This window comes from Salvelinus namaycush, chromosome 21 (assembly GCF_016432855.1).
Source record: "Salvelinus namaycush isolate Seneca chromosome 21, SaNama_1.0, whole genome shotgun sequence".
NCBI lineage: Eukaryota > Metazoa > Chordata > Actinopteri > Salmoniformes > Salmonidae > Salvelinus > Salvelinus namaycush.
Genome location: NC_052327.1, coordinates 8,340,617 through 8,364,240, shown reverse-complemented (window position 1 = coordinate 8,364,240; position 23,624 = coordinate 8,340,617). Strand labels below are relative to the sequence as shown.

Sequence of the window (23,624 nt, the reverse complement as noted above, 5' to 3'; positions counted from 1 at the left end):
TCTCAAACACATTAAGGAATAAAGAAACTCCACAAATTACCTTTTAACAAGGCACACCTGTTAATTGCAATGCATTCCAGGTGACTACCTCATGAAGCTGGTTGAGAGAATGCCAAATGTCCAAAGCTGTCAAGGGGAAGGGTGGCTACTATGAAGAATCTCAAACATATTTTGATTTGTTTAACACTTTGTTACTATATGATTCCATGTGTTATTTCATCATTTTGATGTCTTCACTATTATTCTATAATGTAGAAAATGGAAAAATAAAAAACCATAGTGTCCAAACTTGACTGTGTACACACATAAAATAACTCCCCAAACTTAACTCTTGATCTGTTAAAGCTAGAGACACCAAACTAACATGTTTAAGGCTATCCTATCCACCAAAATACTTTCAAAGAGCCGAAGCTAGTCAATTTCTTGGAAAATTGCCTTCTAGTTGATTGTATTCTCAGTCAAATAAAGAGTTGTTACAATTGCCAAGACAAGCAGACAGTTGTTGACATGTTTTATTTCTGCTTAGGCCTTATTGAAATCAATTCCTTTTCTGTCTGGGAATGTAAGGTTGTCCTCCAACCGGCACACTATTCCCTACATAGGGCTCTGGTCAAAAGTAGTGCACTATGGGGCTTTGAAGGACGGCACAGTCATTGAAGAATCTTCTGCCTTGAAAAACATAATATGGACATTGGCCATTTGCACATAAAACATTCAGACAGTACAAAACCTTTCCGTAGAGAATCGATTCATCTGGTTTAGTTGTCTCTATGGGCCAAACCTGTGGAAGGAAATAAATTGCCACAAACCCAATAATTGTTGTTCAAAGTCACTCACACACAGATACCATATACTGTATGATCCTGTGTCTGGTACCACACAGAGAGACAGGGAGAGCTCTCAGTATCTGAATCTTATCCTCATCCCAGTTCATCTGTAGTTGACATCACAGGGGCTAACAGAGACATTTATATTGCCCTTTAAATATTTGACATGACTTGAAGTGTAGGTAGGCCATCAGTAAAATGTCACAGGAACACGTTTGATCAGAACACCAGTCCCATGGGCTGCAGAGATCATGTGATTAAACAAAAAAAAAAGTGCCTCCTGTCCTGACAAACATAACTTCTCTCCACATCAGACAATTCTGTCCAGTTCTTGTGTTCGTACGATGGACCAGGCCACAGCGACAGGGGCCCATAAGGATCTAAACAGAGACGAGTAACTCAAGAGGAGAGCAGGGGTGGAGGTGGTCACCTTGCTGCTCTAGATGAAGGCATGACCCAATCCACACTGATCTAAACCCTCCCCCACCAGTTGTATTTATTCTCCATTTCACTCACACCTCTCTTCCCCTACTCAGTTTCTATCAACACGTCTCGCTCCCCTACCCATTCTCTGCCCCCCTCCTCTCCCTCAGTCTCTCAGGAGTCTGAGTCAGACCCGTTGCTGCTCTCCCGGCTGACCTCTATCTGTAGCGAGGGCAGGTTGTCAAGCCGACTCCTCTTCATCTTGTGGGTCTGCTGTTCCTTCTGTTTGATCAAGGCCCCCCACACCTTCTGCAGTGCAGAGTCGTTCTCCTTCTCAACATCTTCTCCTCCTCGCCCCCCCAACTTGGAGCTGGTTGATCCCGAACCCGCTCCGTGACTGGGAGGCTTCCGCTCGGGAACCTCGCCCTTATAGGAGGGGCCGAGCCTGCTCCACAGATGACCTGGAGAGGGAGGGGGTTCAATATTAAAGCACTTTCTTTGTGTCTTTTCAACAAACCTACTACATTATTGACTAATAGCAGTATATGGACATGTGTGTTTTTCTTCCATATTTACTTGATTTCCTGTCTTTGGACGAATCAGGGTAGAGGCGGCGGGTGTCTTGTTTGACCACGCCCAGTCGCCTGTGCACATCTGTGATGGGCTGTCGGGGAGGGGGTGAGTCTCGGGAGGCGACGGGAGAGGCGGAGTGTCGTCTCTCAGAAGAGTACGGCCTCTTCCCTAACCGCTGCCTCACATCTACACACACACAACCCAGAACATGGTTAAATACAACATACAGTGTCCGGGAACAAGATTACATTGATATTGTTATTTATGTATTACTTCAGTTTATTTTTGTAAATAATCGAACACTTTTCTTATTAACACTGCATTGTTGGTTAAGGGTTTGTAATTCAGCATTACACTAAGGTCTACACCTGTGGTATTCGGCACATGTGAGTAATAACATTTGATTAGATTTGATTGACTTTGTAGACTGGTGGACAACTGACCTGTCTTTCCAATGCTGGCCACAGGGTGGCCATGTTTGTGCTGGGATAGGCCACGTCTCTTCTCCTCCAATAGCTGCCTCACGTCCATCACTTTCTCCACCGCACTGCTTTTGGTCTCGCCCACTGATCCTCCACCAATCCTGTTCCGGATGCCACTGCCGCTGTCACTCCGAACAGCAGAGTGTCTGAAAAACACAGACAGCAAATGTTTTCCCTAGGTTTACCTACATTAAAAAGGTCCACATTCTACACGCGCACAGACAAAGACACAGACTGTAGGCACCTGAGGTTGGTCATGGCCTTGTCTGAACACATGGTCACCCACCACCCACTGACCGTATAGTCTTGAGGTTGGTCTCGACCTCGTCTGCGTACATGGTCATCTTCATGCTCTTCTTGGGAGAGGGGGTGGAGATCATCTTGAGCTCCAAGTCATAGTCCATCTCGTCTGAGTCCGACAAGACCGAGGGGGAAGAGGGTCTGCCCAAACGACTCCACAGGGCCACCACTGGGTCCCCCACCCTCACCCTCCCTCTTTCCCCCTTCTCCTTGTACTCCACCACCCTGTCGTCTGAGTCCATGTCTTCTTCCTCATCCTCTTCTTCCTCTATTGGCTCTTCTGGCAGGTTGATCAGGTCAGCTGGAGAGGGGGGCGGGGGGAGCAGAAAGAGGGAGAGGATGAAGGAGAGAGAGGGGGAGGAAGTCAGATTAACACAGGGGATCTGTAAATTAACATTTGCACATGTTGGGCCTCATCTGTAAACGTTTGTGTGTGTGCGCGTTGTCACCCAAGTATATTTAGGGTGACGTGTGAGTGTGTTGTTCCCAGGGTTGGGGTTTGTAGAGCAGTGCATGTATGCAGGGCAGGGTGTGTTTATGTGTACTTACCAGAGTGGCTGTGTTTGTAGGGCGGTGTGTCCCCCATGCTGTCCCCTATGAGAGGTTTCTTGCTCTTGCTCACAATTCTGCGTGTGTGATACCGTCTCTTCCTGCAGAAGGTGACAGACATTAGCAACAATAAACATACCCACCCCTACACAGTACAGTCTATACATCACCTAGCACCCACCCTATACTTCACACAGTACAGCCTACACCTCACCTAGTACCCACCCTATACCTTCTATACTTCACACAGTAGTCTATACATCACCTAGTACCCACCCTATACTTCACACAGTACAGTCTATACCTCACCTAGTACCCACAGTATACCTTCAACATTTAACCTAACCACATCCCCTTAACCTTCTAGTCCGGGGTATTCAAATCTTTCCCCACAGGGTCCACAGTACTGCTGGTTTTGTTCTACCTGATAATTAATTGAACACACCTGGTGTCCCAGGTTTAAAATCAGTCTCTGATTAGAGGGAAGAATGAATAAAAGCGGTGGAACTGACTACCAGGTCCAGTTATACATTTGGGGATCCTAGACTAACCAGCATGTCTTTGTGATAGAAGGAAGGGGGTCAAAATGGAAAATAAACTGGGGAAAAAAAGACAGAAAAATAGATGAGAAGTAGAGAAAATGAGTGAGGGGAGAATAAAAGGGAAAGAGAATGACTGCTGTTGTGTTCAAGCAGTGGATGACTAAGAAATGTTCAGGGATGCAAACCTGTCAGGTCCCCAAAGAGTGACACTTTTCTTCACTGAAAACATCCCTGCTAGGGGGAAATTAAACAAATAATATGATCTACATGATCAGTCTCTGTGTGGAAAATAAAGTGGTTCATGTGAACCTAACTCACAGCTAAAACATGTACAGAAAGCAATCCAACGATATTTGTTGCCAAGACTTTACTGCAAATGACACTGAAGTCTAGAGAAAAAAAACAATGCACTAATATTACAGTTAGCCATGACAGCCTTTATAACAGAACGCTTGTGACCACACACACACACATCTAAATATTGAACTTGGGGAAAAAACATCTTAAAGTAGAAATAGAATGAAGCAAACAGGCATTCTATTGTTGCTCTATTATAGTGGCCAGTATAGTAGACATCGATCAAGTGCACAAGGCTACATGTGTGCAAAAATAACATTCACTGAGTAAAACATTGAATAATCCCCCCTCACTCATACAAAAGTTTTACTGTCAAGTTCAACACAACAAAAGCAGTATATTTGGGCTACACTGCACGGTATTACATTGTGGACATCTGTTCTACAATGTGCCAGCAGAGCAGGATACCGTTTGTTGGCATAATTGATCTCTTTCAGGCAGCGAGTACACCTGGCATACCCCTTTTTACCCACTGTATTGAACGAAGTAAAGTGTGTTCTTTCACCTCATCCAGCTTAAGCCAGGCCCAGCTCCAGCTACACTTGATCCCTGAATCCACTTGTTTAACAAGCAATGCCCCATTTTCACCCAATTCACTCATTCTGAAAATTAACCACAGAGGGAAAACAGTTTGTTAGCTAGTCAACATTTCACACAGATTGCCAGTAAGCAACTAATGCGTTATAACTTAACGGCAAGGAGTCGTATACCAGTTAATACTATAGCGAATTGGTTATGTTTAATTCATTTTTTTAACCCCGTTTCTCCCCAATTTCCTGGTATCCAATTGGTAGTTAGTCGTCTCATCGCTGCAACTCCAGTACGGACTCGGGAGAGGCAAAGGTCGAGAGCCGTGCGTCCTCCGAAACACAACCCAACCAAGCCACACTGCTTCTTGACACAATGCCCACTTAACCCGGAAGCCAGCCGCACCAATGTGTCGGAGGAAACACCGTGCACCTGGTGACCCTGTCAGCATGCACTGCACCCGGCCCGCCACAGGAGTCACTTGTGCGTGATGGGACAAGGACATCCCTGCCGGGCAAACCCTCCCCTAACCAGGACAACGCTGGGTCAATTGTGCACCGCCCCATGGGTCTCCCAGTCGCGGGCGGCTGCTGTTACGGAGTCTAGTTGATAGGTAATCGACTAGCTGGACTGTTCCCCAGACTCCACGCGTAGGGATTTGTACAATGCTTAACAAGGCTGTTGAACTTGACATTGTTGTCTGTCTTTATTCCTTTATCCAACCTATCATACTGAAACATGGTATCAGAAGTGGCTCGGAAAACACACGTTTGTTAATTTTGTAGCTAAGTACAGTATAGGCGCAGTTACGTTCCATATGCGAACACACGCCGTTTCCTACTCACAACACTGATCAACTCGTTGTTAGCTGGCTAGCTAGCATCACTACCTACCTCCATGACTGAAGGCAAAGACATCTCCTATTCCATTGCTATGGCAGCGAACATTCCGCCACCAAATCACATGGTTCTCACAGGGGACTGGAATACTAATTGGGACAACTTCAGGGATGAATTTGAGGACTATGCGCTGGCGACCGGTCTACATGAGAAACCCAACGAGGTACAAGCGGCAACTCTGAGTTTAATGGGCAGCGAATGCAGGCATATCTACCGGCACAATCTCACCCTCACGGCACGACAACAGTGTGATGCAAAGGCTATATTGGATGCATTGGAGAATTACTTCAAACCCGCCAGAAACGTCATTTACGAGCGGTTCGTTTTCGGAAGCTGCAAACAGGAAGAGGGTGAGTCAGTACACAACTTTGTAACCCGTTTGAGAGAGAAATCCGCCACTTGTGAATACGGGGGATTGAAAGATGAATTGATTCGTGACAAAATAGTACTGGGAATTGCAAATGAGAATACGCACCGGCGTCTACTGAGAGAGAGAGGCTTAACATTAGTAACTGCCATCGAAATGTGCCGCACTGCTGAAGTCACTGACATGAGAATGAGAGCAATGGAAACGGAAACCCCACGCTCCGACGTTGATACTGTTCACGCTGTTGCTAGGCAGACATTCAGACAAAACCAATCGAGGCAGAGTAATTCACCACGAACGGTGAACACAGAGAGCCCCGTAGCATGTAAATACTGTGGGAATACACACACACGTGTCATAGAGCACTGCCCTGCCTACGGAAAACCATGCAGAGCTTGTGGAACTAATAATCACTTTGCAAAAGTGTGTCTCAAAAGCAAAAGAAGGGTGAGTGAGGGCAAGATTCACTGTGTTGATGATGTTACTCAATGTTCAGAGCTGAACAGTGAAAGTGACATTTGCATGCATGAATCCATTGGGGCTGTACACTCAAGAGGGAAGAAATGGTTTGTGACACTACGATTACACAACAAGCAACAACAATGTCAACTGGATTCAGGTGCTACATGCAACGTAATGAGCTACAAAGACAAAATCAATCTGGCACCTGACACACATCTATTGCCCAGCGATACTAGACTAAAGCTGTACTCAGGAGAACTAATGACCTCTATGGGCACCTTTGAGACCGAATGTGTTATTCGGGGATGCAAACACAAGCTGGAGTTTGAGATTGTGAAAACCAGTCAAAATCCTCTCCTCTCAGGCTCTACATGCGAACGCCTGGGACTGATGCAGTTCACTGTACCAAATGACCTGCACATTGTGGATCATGTCCAGCATGGACCCCTGTCCAAAGAACAACTACTCAGCAGATATGACGATGTATTCAACATGCCCGTTGAATCAGTGCCTGGGGAGGTACACTTTGAAGTGGATGAGAGCATCACTCCAGTCCAGTGTGCTCCTCGCAATGTGCCCATTGCAATGAAAGTGGCTGTGAAGGCCCAGCTGGACAAGTATGAGGCCGATGGCCACATGACATCTGTGACTGAACCAACTGACTGGATCAGCAATATGGTCATAGTGAAAAAACCAGAGAAGCTGAGGGTCTGCATCGACCCAAAGCATCTGAACCAAGCACTGAAACGATCCCACTACATCATGCCGACACTAGAGGATGTCCTCTATAAGCTTCCCAAGGCCAGGATTTTCACCTTGGTGGATGCCCGAGATGCATTCCTTCAATGCAAGCTGGACGAAGAAAGCAGCTTCATGACTACCTTCTGGACCCCCTGGGGTCGGAAACGCTGGCTCAAGCTCCCGTTTGGTGTCTCAGTGGCGCCTGAGGTATACCAACGCAAGCAGCACGAGTTACTGGCTGGGCTCAAGGGCATTGAACCCATCGCCGATTATATCCTGATCGTAGGCTGTGGTGAAACAGACGAAGAAGCAGAACGCGACCACGATGTGAAGCTCCTGGCACTGATGGAGCGCTGCCGATCAGTTAAGCTTCGTCTTGGACTGAAGAAGCTGCAGTTCAAGGTGAAAGACGTCCACTTCCATGGCCACATTCTCTCGGCAAAAGGCCTGAAGCAGGACCCAGACAAGGTCCAAGCGATCCTCGACATGCCAAACCCGTCTGATGCAAAAGGAGTACAGCGTCTCATCGGCTTTGCAAACTATCTTGCAAAGTTCATGCCACACCTATCAGCAGTCTGTGAGCCTCTGCGCCGGTTGCTGGACAAAGACACACCGTGGCACTGGCTACCCAAGCACGAGGCCGCAGTGCAGGAGATGAAATCTCTGGCTTCATCCATGCCAGTGTTGCGCTACTACGACGTCACGAAGCCTGTCACAATCCAGAGCGACTCTAGCCAAAGGGGACTTGGCTGCCTTATGCAGGAAGGCCAGCCCGTTGCGTTTGCCTCGAGAGCGCTCACCCCCACCGAACAAAACTATGCACAAATTGAGAAAGAGTGCCTCAGCATCGTCTTCTCCTGCCAGCGATTCCATCACTACTTATATGGTCGAGAGCTGGTCACCGCTGAAACTGACCACAAACCACTCATTTCCATATTCAGTAAACCTCTCCTCAACGCGCCCAAGAGGCTTCAAAGCATGCTCCTGACTCTGCAAAACTACAGCCTGAAGGTCATTTACAAGCCAGGACCAGAGATGTACATCAGCGACACACTGAGCAGGGCAACAGCACAATGTACAGGTAGAGGCACTGCCTATCAGCGGCAGGCCATCTGTTCGCTACAGCAGGAACAACAAGATGTTCAACAGATCAATCAGGCAGACTACTTAAACGTCACAGATCACCGCCTAGCCCAGATCAGGCAACATACTGACAAGGACGAACACCTACAGTCACTGAAGTCCATGGCTCTCGCAGGTTGGCCATATCTGAAAGAGGAGACACCTTTCACAGTGAGAGAATACTGGACCTTTCGAGATGAGATCAGTGTGCAAAATGGCATCTTGTTCAGAGGTCAGAAGGTCATTATTCCCAAATTACTACGTCCAGAGATGGTTACCCGCATACACTCCAGTCACGTTGGAGGTGACGCATGCTACCGCCAGGCTCGTGAAACATTATACTGGCCAAACATGCAAGCAGAAATTAAAGACTTTGTCAGCAACTGTACCACATGCAACGAGTACGCTCATGAACAGCAAAAGGAAACCATGATGTCACACGAACTGCCCACAAGGGCCTGGCAAATCATCAGCATGGACTTATTCAGCCACAGACAAAAGGACTATCTTCTCATCGTTGATCATTACTCTGACTTTTGGGAAATTGAACTGCTCCCTGACTTGTCTGCAGAGACGGTCATAAAGCGCTGCAAGGCGCAGTTTGCAAGGCAAGGTCAGCCTGACAAGGTAATCACGGACAATGGCCCACAATTCACTGCACAGTTCAAGCGTTTCGCCTCAGAATGGGAGTTTGACCACGTGACCTCCTCTCCAAGACACCCAAAAGCAAATGGCAAGGCAGAATCAGCTGTCAAGATTGCAAAAAACCTGTTAAGCAGGGCCTTGCGCGACAGCAACGACCCATGGAAAGCGATCTTACAGTGGAGAAACACACCCACCGAAAACATGGACAGCAGCCCAGCACAACGCCTTCTGTCCAGACGTCTGAAGACTACTATCCCCGTAGCTAACAAGCTACTTGAGCCCTGCGTCATGGTTGGCGTCACAGACAAACTGCGTCACAGAAAGCAGCTCGCTAAGTGCTTCTACGACCGGACTGCTCGAGACCTACCAGAGCTGGAGGTAGGTGAAACTATAAGGATGAAACCGCTGCCGGGAGACCACACAGGACTTGAGGCTGGGCACATGCCTACAGAGAGTTGCACCACGTTCTTACCTGGTGGATGTTGGTGGCTCCCTCTATCGTCGCAATCGGGTGGATCTGCGCGTAGCAGAGCAGACAAACCAGAACATGCCATACACTCACCTAGATGAGCTGGATCACAGTCCAGGCCTAAGGGTAAGGGGTGCAGAATTGAGACATGAGCCAACTGAAGGTGAGGCTTCTACCCCACCAAACTCTCCAGCTCGTGGCCCTAATCCTACACCTGTCAGAGCCAATACTTACTCACGGGTGGGTCGGCTGTGCAAGCCACCGGACAGGCTTACTCTGTAAGCAAGAGACTTAACTTGTTGTCTGTTAATTTAAAAAAAAGAAAAGAAAAAAGGAAGATGACAACTGAAGTAAAAAGAAAATGTCATGCTTTTCAATTGTTATGACTTGACTGTTAAGAACTCAATGTTATGCCGTTATGTTTGCACTTTCTATTGAAAAGGATGATGTTACGGAGTCTAGTTGATAGGTAATCGACTAGCTGGACTGTTCCCCAGACTCCACACGTAGGGATTTGTACAATGCTTAACAAGGCTGTTGAACTTGACATTGGTGTCTGTCTTTATTCCTTTATCCAACCTATCATACTGAAACAGCTGCGACAGAGCCTTGACTCGAACCCAGAATCTCTAGTGACACAGCTGGCACTGCGATGCAATGTCGTGGACCACTGCGCCACTCGGGAGGTTAGGCTACTAACGTTAGCTCATCTGATGTTGTAACGTTAGCTAGCTAGCTGTCTGACTTTATTAGCCAGCTAAAGTTGGCTAATGTTGCTCAACATTTCTCTGGCGAGCTAACGGAGAATACTTAATTCTAACAATACTTGTTCCACCACACTTTCTCCCTCACATCAAATTTTCCAAATGCCAGTTGTTTTTTGGTTACGGCTTATGCAGTACACTTCATCGCCTTCTTACCACCGGCTCCGTGGTCAGGCCTCTCACCTACCTCTTCGTTATCTTTCAGGGAAACGCTGCTGTAACTGGCAAACTGCCTTTGCACCCTACTGCGATCTTTCCAGAGCGCGCACTGATTTTGTAACTAGCAAATAGGTCGGCTCTTCTCTCTTCAGTCGCGTGCTGCATTCTGTTATGTGAATGATTGGCTGGGCCTTGGATTGGTTGAGCCAGCATCACTCGTTCGCTTACAAACGCGCATCACTCGTTCGCTTACAAACGCGCATCACTCGTTCGCTTACAAACGCGCATCACTCGTTCGCTTACAAACGCGCATCACTCGTTCGCTTACAAACGCGCATCACTCGTTCGCTTACAGCCAGTAGTGATCCAAAGCCCCCCCACAATTTTCTCATCAGATCTACACGATTCACGTAGGTCACCTATTTCGGATTTAAAAAGGCGAAATTCAGCCGAAAGGTGACTAGTTTGCATCCCTGAATGTTAGTAATGTAGAACCTTGGTTTTTTTCTGATAGAGGGAAAGTGCAGACAAAGAAAAAGTTAAAGATGGTGTCAGGAAAGTGAGCAAAAAGACAAAAAGGAGGACAATGTACAACAGTGTAGCAGCATATCCGTTCCAGTCAGCCATGGTGGTGCTGAGGATCTGACTGTCTGGTGGCAGCTGCCATGATGGCTTAGCACACCACTGTATCGCCATGGAGCCGCACCACAGGGTCATCTGGTGCGCCTATCCAGCATGTATGAATGAATGAACGTAAGGAAGTGGGTGTGTGTGTGTGTGTGTGGTTACCAGGAGTTGCTGAGGATGCCCCTCATGCCTCCGTAGTTGGGGTTGCCGTACTTCATGTAATATCTGCTCTTCCTCACAGCACCCAGCTCCTTCTTATCATCTGAACACACAGTGAGAGAAACATTGTACCAGAATCCTAATCTTACCACTCCTTCAGACGTCAAATACAACTTCAAATTCTTAAGAAGAAACTAATACTTGTGAGTTATGATAGTTGCTAAATAAATGTTGCTAGCTTGGCGTCCAAAGCCTTTGTTTGTAGTGTGTATACGTCTTGTGAGCGTGTCTGTACAGTACCAGTCAAAAGTTTGGACACACCTACTCATACAAGGATTTTTATTTGACCATCCTACTACTCTTTGTCTTCCTTTCCTGTGGCGGTTTCATCATATGGCTTGATGGTATTTGCAACTGTAGTTGAAGAAACTTTCCGGATTGACTGACCTTCATGTCTTAAAGTAATGATGGACTGTCATTTCTCTTTGCCTCATTTGAGCTGTTCTTGCCATAATATGGACCTGGTCTTTTACCAAATAGGGCTATCTTCTATTTACCACCCCTACCTTGTCACAACACAACTGATTGGCTCAAACTCATTAAAGAAAGGACACAAATTAACTTTAAACAAGGCACACCTGTTAATTGAAATGCATTCCAGGTGACTACCTCATGAAGCTGGTTGAGAGAATGCCAAGATTGTACAAAGCTGTCAGAGGCAAAGGATGGCTACTTTGAAGAATAAAAATAAAGTAAAGAGTAGGTGTGTCCTAACATTTGACTGGTACTGTAGGTAGGTAGGTATGCATGTACATAAGTATGCATGCAAGCAAGCAAGCAAGCATCTCACCGTGAGTGGCCAACCTCAGGAAGAGTCTGTTGCCCTTGAAGGGTTTGGTCGCTGGACGTAGGTCGTTCCGGAGCAGTGACTCAATCTCTGCCTGGGACAGCAGGTCCACCTGAAACACACAGGTAAATAACATGCAGCGTTTCCACACAAACACACGTTACTAACATGCAATGTTTTCTACAGAAAACAGTCTCGCATACAGTTTTACCTGGGTGATCTCAGGTTCTGTTTTCTTCTCAGTCTCTCCCTCGCTGGCTTTTCCCTCACGGTTCTCTTTCTCCGGCTCTTTTTCCTCCTCCTCCACCTTTCCATCATCATCATCATCGGAACCTGATTGCCCTCGAGCTGAGAGAATGGCAGGCAAATTTCAGTGACAAAACACATCAAGTACATGCTTCATACGACTGACCACACAAGCACCACATCGCAGTTCTGACCATTAACACAGAATTACCCACAGTACCTGTACACTCACCCTTGCTCTCCTGGGTGGGATCACCAAGTTCTTTGGTGTCGTCTGTCTCTTTGGTAACCACCTCTGGGTCAGGCACGTGGCTGATGTTGATCAGAGCCCGGGTGGAAGTGACATCATCCAGCCACACCACGTTACCTAGGAAACAATATTTAATAACATGTTAAAACAGACCATTTATTGTCAGTCGTCGCTGTGTGTTACTCACAGGAGGTGTCGTCGATCCACTCGATGTGTGCTGGAGGGTACTCCTTAAAGTAGCCAAACACATCCTGGGTGCTCATATCATCCACACCCGCCACGTGCAACGCCTCCAGACGCAAGTTAGGGATGGCTGAGAAAGGGAGAGTGTATTCAGTGTGTGCATAGGTGTGAAAGTGATAACCCCAGCTAAGTCTATTTGCGTGTATTTTTCTTCAGTTTGTCTCTATCCAGCACTGTGTGTGTGTATGTACCTTTCTTCATGGTGTCTCTGTCTAGCACCACAATCTGGGCTGGGTTGGCCTCTGCACAGAAGTGGAACCTTTCTGCGCTCTTCTCCGTCCTCTCAATCGCCTCCTAGAAACACAAAGTCAACAAAGGCAAGATGCGTTATGGCAGTGAAAGTTTGACTGTTAGTTTAGTCTCATCTTTCAACGATGGAACTAGTATTCATGCAAATGTTTGCCAGATCACTTTCAGGTGTGGTTATGTAACAAGTTCTGAAATTCATGTCGCATAATAATTACACAATCTGAATAGTTCCATGCCTGATATCGGTGTACATTCCTTTTGTTGTTGTTCGTGCCCTTTTAATGTTGCACACTTCCTTCTGCATTCCCCTATATAAACGTCACCTGCCCCCGTTACCTCATCCCTGTCTACTGTACCCACGTGGAAGAGGTAGGTAGGTTACTGTCAAATTGTCCCATAAATCATAATCAATCCTATGTTAAGACACTTATAAAATGAGTTTATATGGTCACTGACAGGGCATTATAAAATGGTCTCCCACCATTTTTGTGATATGTATGCATTTGTCATGTATTAACTTTTTATCTTGTAATGTGTCCCTACTGTACATGTTAGCTAGCTACTGTAGGTTACATGTCGTCGTTGGGCTTGCATGGCTATTCATGTACCCTTTCCGTGTGACTTTGTAGAGGGCAGCATAGGCCTATACTGTACATTTACATTTCATACTGTACATTGAGTTTGCATTATATTGTACTGTTATGTGAAATGAGATTGTATTATTGGGCCCGGAATACTGTACCCATGTGGAAGAGAGGAGTTGGCGCATAAGGGCATTACAGCATTTGTTTATGGAAGTTTTTCCTGTAATTATCAGAAAATAAAACAGATCAAAATGCGATGTAGAGGCAATCTACACCGGTCACACTTGGTGCAGTGTCCATTCAGATCTGCATGATAGCCACTGGACTCCGTGTACAAATCTATGCACCAGAGGTACAGCGCATTTAGGCACGAAGCAGAGACATTCAATACTTTGTTTGGTGTTTACTAACACACACAAAAAAAGGTTATTGATCTGTGTCAAGAGATATTTTATCACTGCAGATACTTTTTTTCCTCTTGAAAACATTCTCAGTTTCATTTAGAATGTTTATGAATATGCATACTGAACATGGATTTCCACGTGTGGTGGAGGAATAACATGCTGCTTGCTAGCTAACATGGATATCTACGTGTGGTGGAGGAATAACATGCTGCTTGCTAGCTAACATGGATATCTACGTGTGGTGGAGGAATAACATGCTGCTTGCTAGCTAACATGGATATCTACGTGTGGTGGAGGAATAACATGCTGCTAGCTAGCTAACATGGATATCTATGTGTGGTGGAGGAATAACATGCTGCTTGCTAGCTAACATGGATATCCACGTGTGGTGGAGGAATAACATGCTGCTAGCTAGCTAACATGGATATCTACGTGTGGTGGAGGAATAACATGCTGCTTGCTAGCTAACATGGATATCCACGTGTGGTGGAGGAATAACATGGTGCTAGCTAGCTAACATGCATCTGTTGTTGCTACACCGTATTCAAAAGATAATCCAGCTGGCTAGACTATGGCTGGTTCAGGAGCAGCATTTTTCATAAGGATTTAGGGGGAAAAAATGTTTGCCCATAGAAAGATTAAGATTAAGCTCCGGTAATATGGGTAGCCTAACTAGGCTGGACACACGACATTGTTAACAACGCTTTTTTCTGATAAAAACTAGTTCATTGGATCTGCCGTGGAGCCCAGTTTGTGTGTAGATTGATGAGGATTTAAAAAAATCCATTTTAGAATAAGGCTGTAACGTAACAAAATGTGGAATAAGTCAAGGGGTCTGAATACTTTCCGAATGCACTGCATGTCTGCATAACGAGGAAGTAGGGGGAAAAAATGGCTACTTCTATTTCTAGTCTAGCCATCGATGTCAGCAGAGTACGCTGTCCAACCTTATGTCATTAGAAAGATGGGAAAGACGCTAACCAAATTCCCATATCGATCAATGTGATACAATCCTTTTCCAAACCGTCTGGTCTATTTCTTAACATTAATAAATGTGAACTCATGGCTGTCAAAGATTGTGTGACACCCTCATATTATGGTATTCCAGTGAAAGAAGAACTTACATATTTATGCATAACCATTACAAAGGATCAGAAGTCTAGAGGCTTACTACATTTTAACCCTCTTATTAAAAAAAAACATAATCTAAATCAATGGCTACAGAGGGACTTATCTTTAAAAGGAAGAGTCCTAATAACCAAGGCTGAAGGTATCTCTAGACTAGGTATCTCTAGACTCATCCTTTGTTCAAAAACGGCCTTTACACAGATTACAACTTCTCATTTCCGACTAATTGAAAATGAAATTTTGTTTAAAGTATCATCCTTTCTTAAACAAGCCATACAAAGCTGGTTACATTTTCAGTTTTATCCTCCAGAAAAGATAACATTTTGTTCTATGGTTAAACTCAAATATACTGATAAATCAAATAAAAAAAATTCATTATAATTTTTAGAATTGTATTATATTTATTAAATTATGATTAGAGGAGTTGTCACATCCAGCTATTGAAAATATATGGGAAAATCTGCTCAATCCAAATTTACAACCAACTGATTGCAGCACTACCACAAAAATGGAGGCAGCAAGTAGAAAAGGGAGAAAGCAGGGAACTTGTTTGCCTGACATATATTAAAGATACAAGTTGGCTGAAAGGAATTGGCATAAATAGAAAAGTATACCAGTTTCATTGGAGGACGAAAATGTTGACAGCTGTGCCGTACAGGTTGCAAAATAAATGGGAAGATATTTTTGATGTACCGATTCCATGGCACATGGTTTATGAACCTGTCGGTTTATGAACCAACAGTTTTTTAAAATTATATGAAATTCTTGCCACCAACAGAATGCTATATACCGTTGAAGTCAGAAGTTTACATAAACTTAGTTTGGAGCCATTAAAACTAGTTTGTTTCAACCACTCCACAAATTTCTTGTGAAAAAACTATAGTTTTGGCAAGTCGGTTAGGACATCTACTTTGTGCATGACAAGTAATTTTTCCAACAATTGTTTACAGACAGATTATTTCACTGTATCACAATTCCAGTGGGTCAGAAGTTAACATACACTAAGTTGACTGTGCCTTTAAACAGATTGGAAAATTCCAGAAAATTATGTCATGGCTTTATAAGCATCTGATAGGCTAATTGACATAATTTGAGTCAATTGGAGGTGTACCTGTGGATGTATTTCAAGACCTACCTTCAAACTCAGTGCCTCTTTGCTTGACATCATGGGAAAATCAAAATAAATGTCAGGTAAGACCTCAGAAAAAAAATTGTAGCCCTCCACAAGTCTGGTTCATCCTTGGGAGCAATTTCCAAAATGCCTGAAGGTACCACGTTCATCTGTACAAACAATAGTATGCAAGTATAAACACCATGGAACCACGCAGCCGTCACGTTCTGTCTCCTAGAGATGAACCTACTTTGGTGCAAAAAGTGCAAATCAATCCCAGAACAACAGCAAAGGACCTTGTGAAGATGCTGGAGGAAACAGGTACAAAAGTATCTGTATCCACAGTAAAGCGAGTCCTATATCGATATAACCTGAAAGGCCGCTCAGCAAGGAAGAAGCCACTGCTCCAAAACCGCCATAAAAAAGCCAGACTACGGTTTGCAACTGCACATAGGGACAAAGATCGTACTTTTTGGAGAAATGTCCTCTGGTCTGATGAAACAAAAATAGAACTGTTTGTCCATAATGACCATTGTTATGTTTGGAGGAAAAAGGAGGAGGCTTGCAAGCCAAAGAGCACCATCCCAACCGTGAAGCACGGGGATGGCAGCATCATGTTGTGGGGGTGCTTTGCTGCAGGAGGGACCAGTGCACTTCACAAAATAGATGGCATCATGAGGTAGGAAAATTGTGTGGATATATTGAAGCAACATCAGTCAGGAAGTTAAAGCTTGGTCACAAATGGGTCTTCCAAATGGACAATGACCCCAAGCATACTTCCAAAGTTGTGGCAAAATGGCTTAAGGACAACAAAGTCAAGGTACTGGAGTGGCCATCACAAAGCCCTGACCTCAATCCTATAGAACATTTGTGGGCAGAACTGAAAAGGCGTGTGCGAGCAAGGAAGCCTACAAACCTGACTCAGTTACACCAGCTCTGTCAGGAGGAATGGGCCAAAATTCACCCAACTTATTCCGGGAAGCTTGTGGAAGGCTACCCGAAACGTTTGACCCAAGTTAAACAATTTAAATGCAATGCTACCAAATACTAATTGAATGTATGTAAACTTCTGACCCACTGGGAATGTGATGAAAGAAATAAAAGCTGAAATAAATCATTCTCTCTACTATTATTCTGACATTTCACATTCTTAAAATAAAGTGGTGATCCTAACTGACCTAAGACAGGGAATTTTATTAGGATTAAATGTCAGGAATTGTGAAAAACTGAGTTTAAATGCATTTGGCTAAGGTGTATGTAAACTTTCGACTTCAACTGTGTATGGTGCATACAACAATCTCAGCTTTTTAGATTTTGCTGTGAAGAGACAGAATCAATAGATCATTTATTCTGGTATTGCCCCTATGTAGCTTTTTTCTGATCACAGGTTCAGGAATGGTAAAAAAATACAAAATCACAACACGCACTTAAAAATATAAACAGACATACCTATATCTCCACCTATAGGAAACAATGGGACGACCTCAGACTTCCATGAGTACATTTTAACTACTAGCAATTGTTCACAGCATTGTATGCTGCCCAAACGTACATTAGAAATAATATGTTATCCCGATTTAAAATGGTGTAGAACTTCAAAGCATCAAATTACATACATTGAGATACTTGGAGAAATAGACAGACATGTCCCCATTTCCCCAAAACAATGGCTGTATGAAAGTTCTAAGAGCAGTCTTATTTAACCAGCATATGATTTATCTACCACCATTTGCCTTTTTGTAGTTTGTAGTCTAGCGGTTAAGGGCATTAACCAAAAGGTGTCAGGTTCGAACCCCCGAGCCGACTACGTGAAAAATCTGTCAATGTACCATTGAGCAAGGCACTTAACCCGAATTGCTCTTGTAAGTCGCTGTGGACGAGAGCGTCTGCTAAATGACAAGAATGTTAAATGTAAACTAGGCCTCTCTGTGAAAGCGTGGCAATAACTTATTAGCGTTGTATTATTCACAGATCTACTCCTCTGACGACATGGCAGGCAGCCTCCTCTGACGACATGGCAGGCAGCCTCCTCTGACGACATGGCAGGCAGCACACTACTGAAAACGAACTGCTCCGCAAAGCAAAGGCTCTTTTGAGAGCTACCAGATTTATATTGACGTATAAATAGTATGGTGTTTTTGGTTAATGTCAGTTTCATTGTTATGCTATAAATTGTTATTTTAAGGTTGTAAGTGATCAACTTAACTATAAAATGTTATATTTTGCAATTCTGAGTAATTACTACTTTAGTAAGAATATACACCTTATTCAGTATTACTGCAATTGCTAAATCATTCCAAGAGATTGCAACATAAGATCTCGAATGAAATTTCAGAAGATTAGTTTAGTTTCTCCCTGGATACACCACTCCCCTCACAGGAAAACTCTGCAGAAGTTTTTTCCCCATCCATTTCCACACTGCTAACACAAGACTTAGGACTGAAAAAGTATTTACCGATTACTTTGTAATATGATGATTCATGTTTTTATATTATACTTGATTACTATAACGATTATCAATAATCCTGAACATTAATTCAGTCACCCCTGGTCGACAAAAACGTATTTTCCCAGTACATTCATTGTTAAATTCATCAACCAGCCGCTCTGCCTTCTCGCACAAGTAGCCAACTCAACAAGCCCCGCCAAAAGCTTGTGCCGTCAACGGCTGCGAGCACTCTGCCTTCTCGCTCAAACGAGGGGCATGTTGAGGTAAATTTTCTGGCTGTGGAAGATACACGCTTATATATTTTATATTCAGACGCTGTTCATTCGCACGATCACATGAGATATTAAGATTAGAGGTCGACCGATTATGATTTTTCAATGCCGATACCGATTATTGGAGGACCAAAAAAAGCCGATACCGATTAATCATATATATTTATTTATTTGTAATAATGACAATTACAACAATACTGAATGAACACTTTTATTTTAACTTAATATAATACATCAAATCAATTTAGCCTCAAATAAACAATGAAACGTGTTCAATTTGGTTTAAATAATTCAAAAACAAAGTGTTAGAGAAGAAAGTAAAAGTGCAATATGTGCCATGTAAAAAAGCTAACGTTTAAGTTCCTTGCTCAGAACATGAGAACATATGAAAGCTGGTGGTTCCTTTTAACATGAGTCTTCAATATTCCCAGGTAAAGAAGTTTTAGGTTGTAGTTATAGGAATTATAGGACTATCTCTCTATACCATTTGTATTTCATATACCTTTGACTATTGGATGTTCTTATAGGCACTTTAGTATTGTCAGTGAAACAGTATAGCTTCCATCCCTCTCCTCGCCCCTACCTGGGCTCGAACCAGGAACACATCAACAGCCACCCTCGAAGCATCGTTACCCATCGCTCCACAAAAGCCGCGGCCCTTGCAGAGCAAGGGGAACAACTACTCCAAGTCTCAGAGCGAGTGACGTCACCGATTGAAACGCTATTAGCGCGCACCTTGCTAACTAGCTAGCCATTTCACATCGGTTACACCAGCCTAATCTCGGGAGTTGATAGGCTTGAAGTCATAAACAGCTCAATGCTTGAAGCATTGCGAAGAGCTGCTAGCAAAACGCACAAAAGTGCTGTTTGAATGAATGCGTACGAGCCTGCTGCTGCCTACCATCGCTCAGTCAGACTGCTCTATCAAATCATAGACTTAATTATAACATAATAACACACAGAAATACGAGCCTTGGTCATTAATATGGTCGAATCCGGAAACTATCATTTCGAAAACAAAACATTTATTCTTTCAGTGAAATACGGAACCGTTCAGTATTCTATCTAACGGGTGGCATCCATAAGTCTAAATATTCCTGTTACATTGCACAACCTTCAATGTTATGTCATAATTACGTAAAATTCTGGTAAATTAGTTCGCAACGAGCCAGGCGGCCCAAACTGTTGCATACACCCTGACTCTGCGTGCAATGAACACAAGAGAAGTGACACAATTTCACCTGGTTAATATTGCCTGCTAACCTGGATTTCCTTTAGCTAAATATGCAGGTTTAAAAATATATACTTCTGTGTATTGATTTTAAGAAAGGCATTGATGTTTATGGTTAGGTACACGGTGGAGCAAAGACTGTCCTTTTTCGCGAATGCGCACCGCATCGATTATACACGCTAGATAAACTAGTAATATCATCAACCATGTGTAGTTAACTAGTGATTATGATTAATTGATTGTTTTTTATAAGATAAGTTTAATGCTAGCTAGTAACTTACCTTTACTTCTTACTGCATTCGCGTCTCAGGCAGGCTCCTCGTGGAGTGCAATGTAAGGCACGTGGTCTGAGACGGTGCTTAGATAGAAATGTTGTTTCTCCGCCATGTTGGAGTCAACAGAAATACGAAATCACATTATAAATATTCCCTTACCTTTGATGATCTTCATCAGAATGCACTCCCAGGAATCCTAGTTCCACAATAAATTGTTGTTTTGTTCGATAATGTCCATTATTTATGTCCAAGTAGCTACTTTTGCTAGCGCGTTTAGTACACATATCCAAACGCTCGTGCAGGTCCCGCATAACGTCGGACGAAAACTTCAAAAAGTTATATTACAGGTCGAATAAACTAAGTATAGAATCAATCTTTAGGATGTTGTTATCATAAATATTCAATAACGTTCCAACCAGGAGAATTCCTTTGTGTCTATAGAAGTAATGGAACGCAAGTCGCTATCATGTGGAATGTGCATGACCACTGACTACTGACTCAAACAGCTCCCATCCGGCTCAACATCACAGTAGAAGCTTCATTCAACGTTCTACAGACTGTTGACATCTAGTGGAAGCCGTAAGAACTGCAAACAGATCCATATCCCACTGGGATTTCAATAGGCGTTGAAGTTGACAATAGGAGTTAAAAGGAGGAGTTGAAAATTGACCAGCCTCAGAATTCCCACTTCCTGTTTGGATTTTTTCTCAGATTTTTGCCTGCCATATGAGTTCTGTTATACTCACAGACATCAAACCGTTTTAGAAACTTCAGAGTGTTTTCTATCCAATATTAATAATACTATGCATATATTAGCATCTGGGACAGACTAGGAGGCAGTTCACTCTGGGCACGCTATTCATCCAAAGAAAACGAGGGCTGAAGGTTTAAATGGCAAACTTCCCTTGCTTGGCTATCATTTGGACCGACTACAAATATGGCTGCAGGGATTCCCCCAAGGGCATAGGGCCGTCTATTTTGAGTTTGAAACGTAGCCAGTTTCCACTGCAAGTATACTTTGTCCACTGCATGATTACTTCATATTTTGGCAAATTTTGTACAACATCCAGGAACTTTTGACATACTAACAATATCCATACTGTAATGAAACAGGCAGGGAGCAGGTCTCGAACCCTCGACCTTCTAGCCCGAAGTCCAGCGCGTTATCGACTGTGCCGCAAAAGCATGCTCGTGCAGCAGAGTCCACATTCGCGCTTACAATACTCCCTCCTTTCAAAGACGCGTCCTCGCGCTAGCTTGCGACTCTACGTCTTACAGGAACGCGCTCACCGGCCAAGCACACACACTGTCGTGGATGCAAGGTCCGATCACTTCTGACACCAATGTAATGAAACAGCAGGGAGCAGGTCTCGAACCCTCGACCTTCTAGCCCGAGGTCCGGCGCGCTATCGACTGTGCTGCAAAAACATGCTCGTGACAGAGTCGATTTCCACGCTTATAAACCCAGGGTCGTTACAATACTATAACCAATAAGCATACTATATACTCACTTCACAAATAGTATGGTTAGTGCAGTCAGTAGGAATATTCTAACACAGCTCTAGATTTTACCTGAAACAAAGCGTTGTTTAAAATGTATTGTCCAGCCTAAAATTAGCAACATTTTGAAAACGAGGACAGGGACACGAGTTTTGTTTACAATTTCTTAAGGGGGAAAAAATGGGGTAGAACATGTTTCATTTTTGATGGTTTGGCGCTAGCCATCTCTTGTACCGTGGGTCACTACAACCTGTACCTAGGCAAAACAGTGATATCTCTCACCAACTATCCTTAACCTAGTTAATATTAAGTTACCTGAGGTAAGCCTTCAAGGTTTGCGCGGGTAATTATCATTGCTAACAATAGCGAAGCTGGCATTTTAACGCAGAACAATGAGCTGGGAAAAGAAAGTCCTTAAAATGAGATGGTGCCCAATAGAACTAATAAGAACTGTCAGGGTGAAAAATGCCCTAAAATAAGGCCTGTTTATATTACTATACGGTAACATTATGAAACTGGGGTCCGTGGTGGATGCAATAAACTCGTTTTTAAATCAGAAAATGTGTCCAGTCTAGTTCGTCATAAAATATGTAAAGTTAACGTTAGTTTGCTAACGCTAAAAACCAACAAGTATAGCTACTGTAGCTTGCTAGTTAGCTGCAAGCTAAAAACAGAGGTACTTATAGCGAGGATATTGACTAGTTACAGTGGCTAACGTTAGCTACTTGGCCATCTTGCTACAGTAGCTCACTGAGTTCCTACAATAACGAGACACTATTCGCAGGCCCAGAAGGTACGCGAGCCCGCGGTCTTGTGAAGCCTACTTCACTCACCGGCAGCAGTTCATTCAAGGACCGGTTAACGGGGATGTCCTCTGCCTCGAGTTCGCCCTCCTCCACCTCCATCGGTTCAAATTCGCGGGCATCTCGGTCTGAATCCGACTCTGAGCAGTCTGGCTTTACCGAAACCCGTAGGCTGCGTACTGCGGCCATGATGCGAGCAAACGGTTTCAAAACAGGAACTAATGCTCCGTTTACATCGTGACGTACTTTATTACGCCGTACGTCATCTTCACGGAGTCTTGTTGCAAAGATTCTTTCCAATTAACTCTGTGAGTGTAGCGTTATTAACGCAAGATTGAGTTATTCTTCGGTGAAGTTTATCGGTGGTTGGCATCCAACGTTATGGTGAAATACTTGCCTAGTTAAATCAAGGTTAAAATAAATAAATAAAATTACCGCCACCTACTGTACTCAGTGTGAGGAGACCGTCCCTCGTCAGATATCACATTTATTTTGGGAGATTGTAAAATATATTTTAATTCAAGACAGGATAAATATATCGTTTCAGGTGATAATAAACATGTTTTATTTAGTTACTTTTTCCTCAACTTTATAGCAAGTCAAGCTAGCTTGCACTGCAGAGCAACTAGCTCGCTAAAAGCTCATATTTTTTTTAACTAACCCAAGATAGACCACATCCTGTCGTTTCCAATGGGAGGCAAGTGAGCCGAGTAGGTGGGATCAAGTGTGGAGATGTGTTTTTCAAAGTCGCATTTATTGGTCTATCAGATGTCAGTCAGATGGCTAAGTTACGTAAATAAAATAAATTGTCATCATATTCAAATGAAGTTCAAATGAGATGCAGATGTTGGACTGGACTGAGATTTGGAGAAGAGGGAATGCAATGCTTTTCGAATAGTCTTGAAGGAGTTCCCGCATATGCTTATGTAACGGATGTGAAATGGCTAGCTAGTTAGCGGGTACGCGCTAGTAGCGTTTCAATCAGTTAGCCTCCCGGGTGGCGCAGTGGTCTAGGGCACTGCATCGCAGTGCTAGCT

At 43.8% G+C, this 23,624-nt stretch overlaps 1 protein-coding gene across 1 annotated transcript; it reads right to left on the bottom strand.

The window, feature by feature from the left end:
* Positions 1-494: 494 nt before the first annotated feature.
* Positions 495-22,794, bottom strand: LOC120066050 (nuclear cap-binding protein subunit 3-like). Its single transcript, XM_039017128.1, has 12 exons — positions 22,618-22,794; positions 12,773-12,875; positions 12,526-12,651; positions 12,321-12,455; positions 12,054-12,190; positions 11,846-11,954; positions 10,999-11,098; positions 3,155-3,255; positions 2,603-2,906; positions 2,267-2,451; positions 1,827-2,009; positions 495-1,711 (listed from the first exon to the last, which is right to left on the bottom strand). Exons 1-12 carry the CDS (start codon positions 22,774-22,776, stop codon positions 1,425-1,427), a joined length of 1,929 nt encoding a protein of 642 aa, XP_038873056.1. The 5' UTR covers positions 22,777-22,794; the 3' UTR covers positions 495-1,424.
* Positions 22,795-23,624: the final 830 nt, after the last annotated feature.

Bases quoted from the DNA above. Each gene is read 5' to 3' on its own strand.
- LOC120066050 (XM_039017128.1), bottom strand. From the start codon at position 22,776: ATGGCCGCAGTACGCAGCCTACGGGTTTCGGTAAAGCCAGACTGCTCA. The intron at 2,907-3,154 runs GTAAGTACACAT...CCCCCTCTCCAG, and splicing joins CTACAAACACAGCCACTCTG to CTGACCTGATCAACCTGCCA. The intron at 2,010-2,266 runs GTCAGTTGTCCA...GTGTGTGTGTAG, and splicing joins GGCCAGCATTGGAAAGACAG to ATGTGAGGCAGCGGTTAGGG.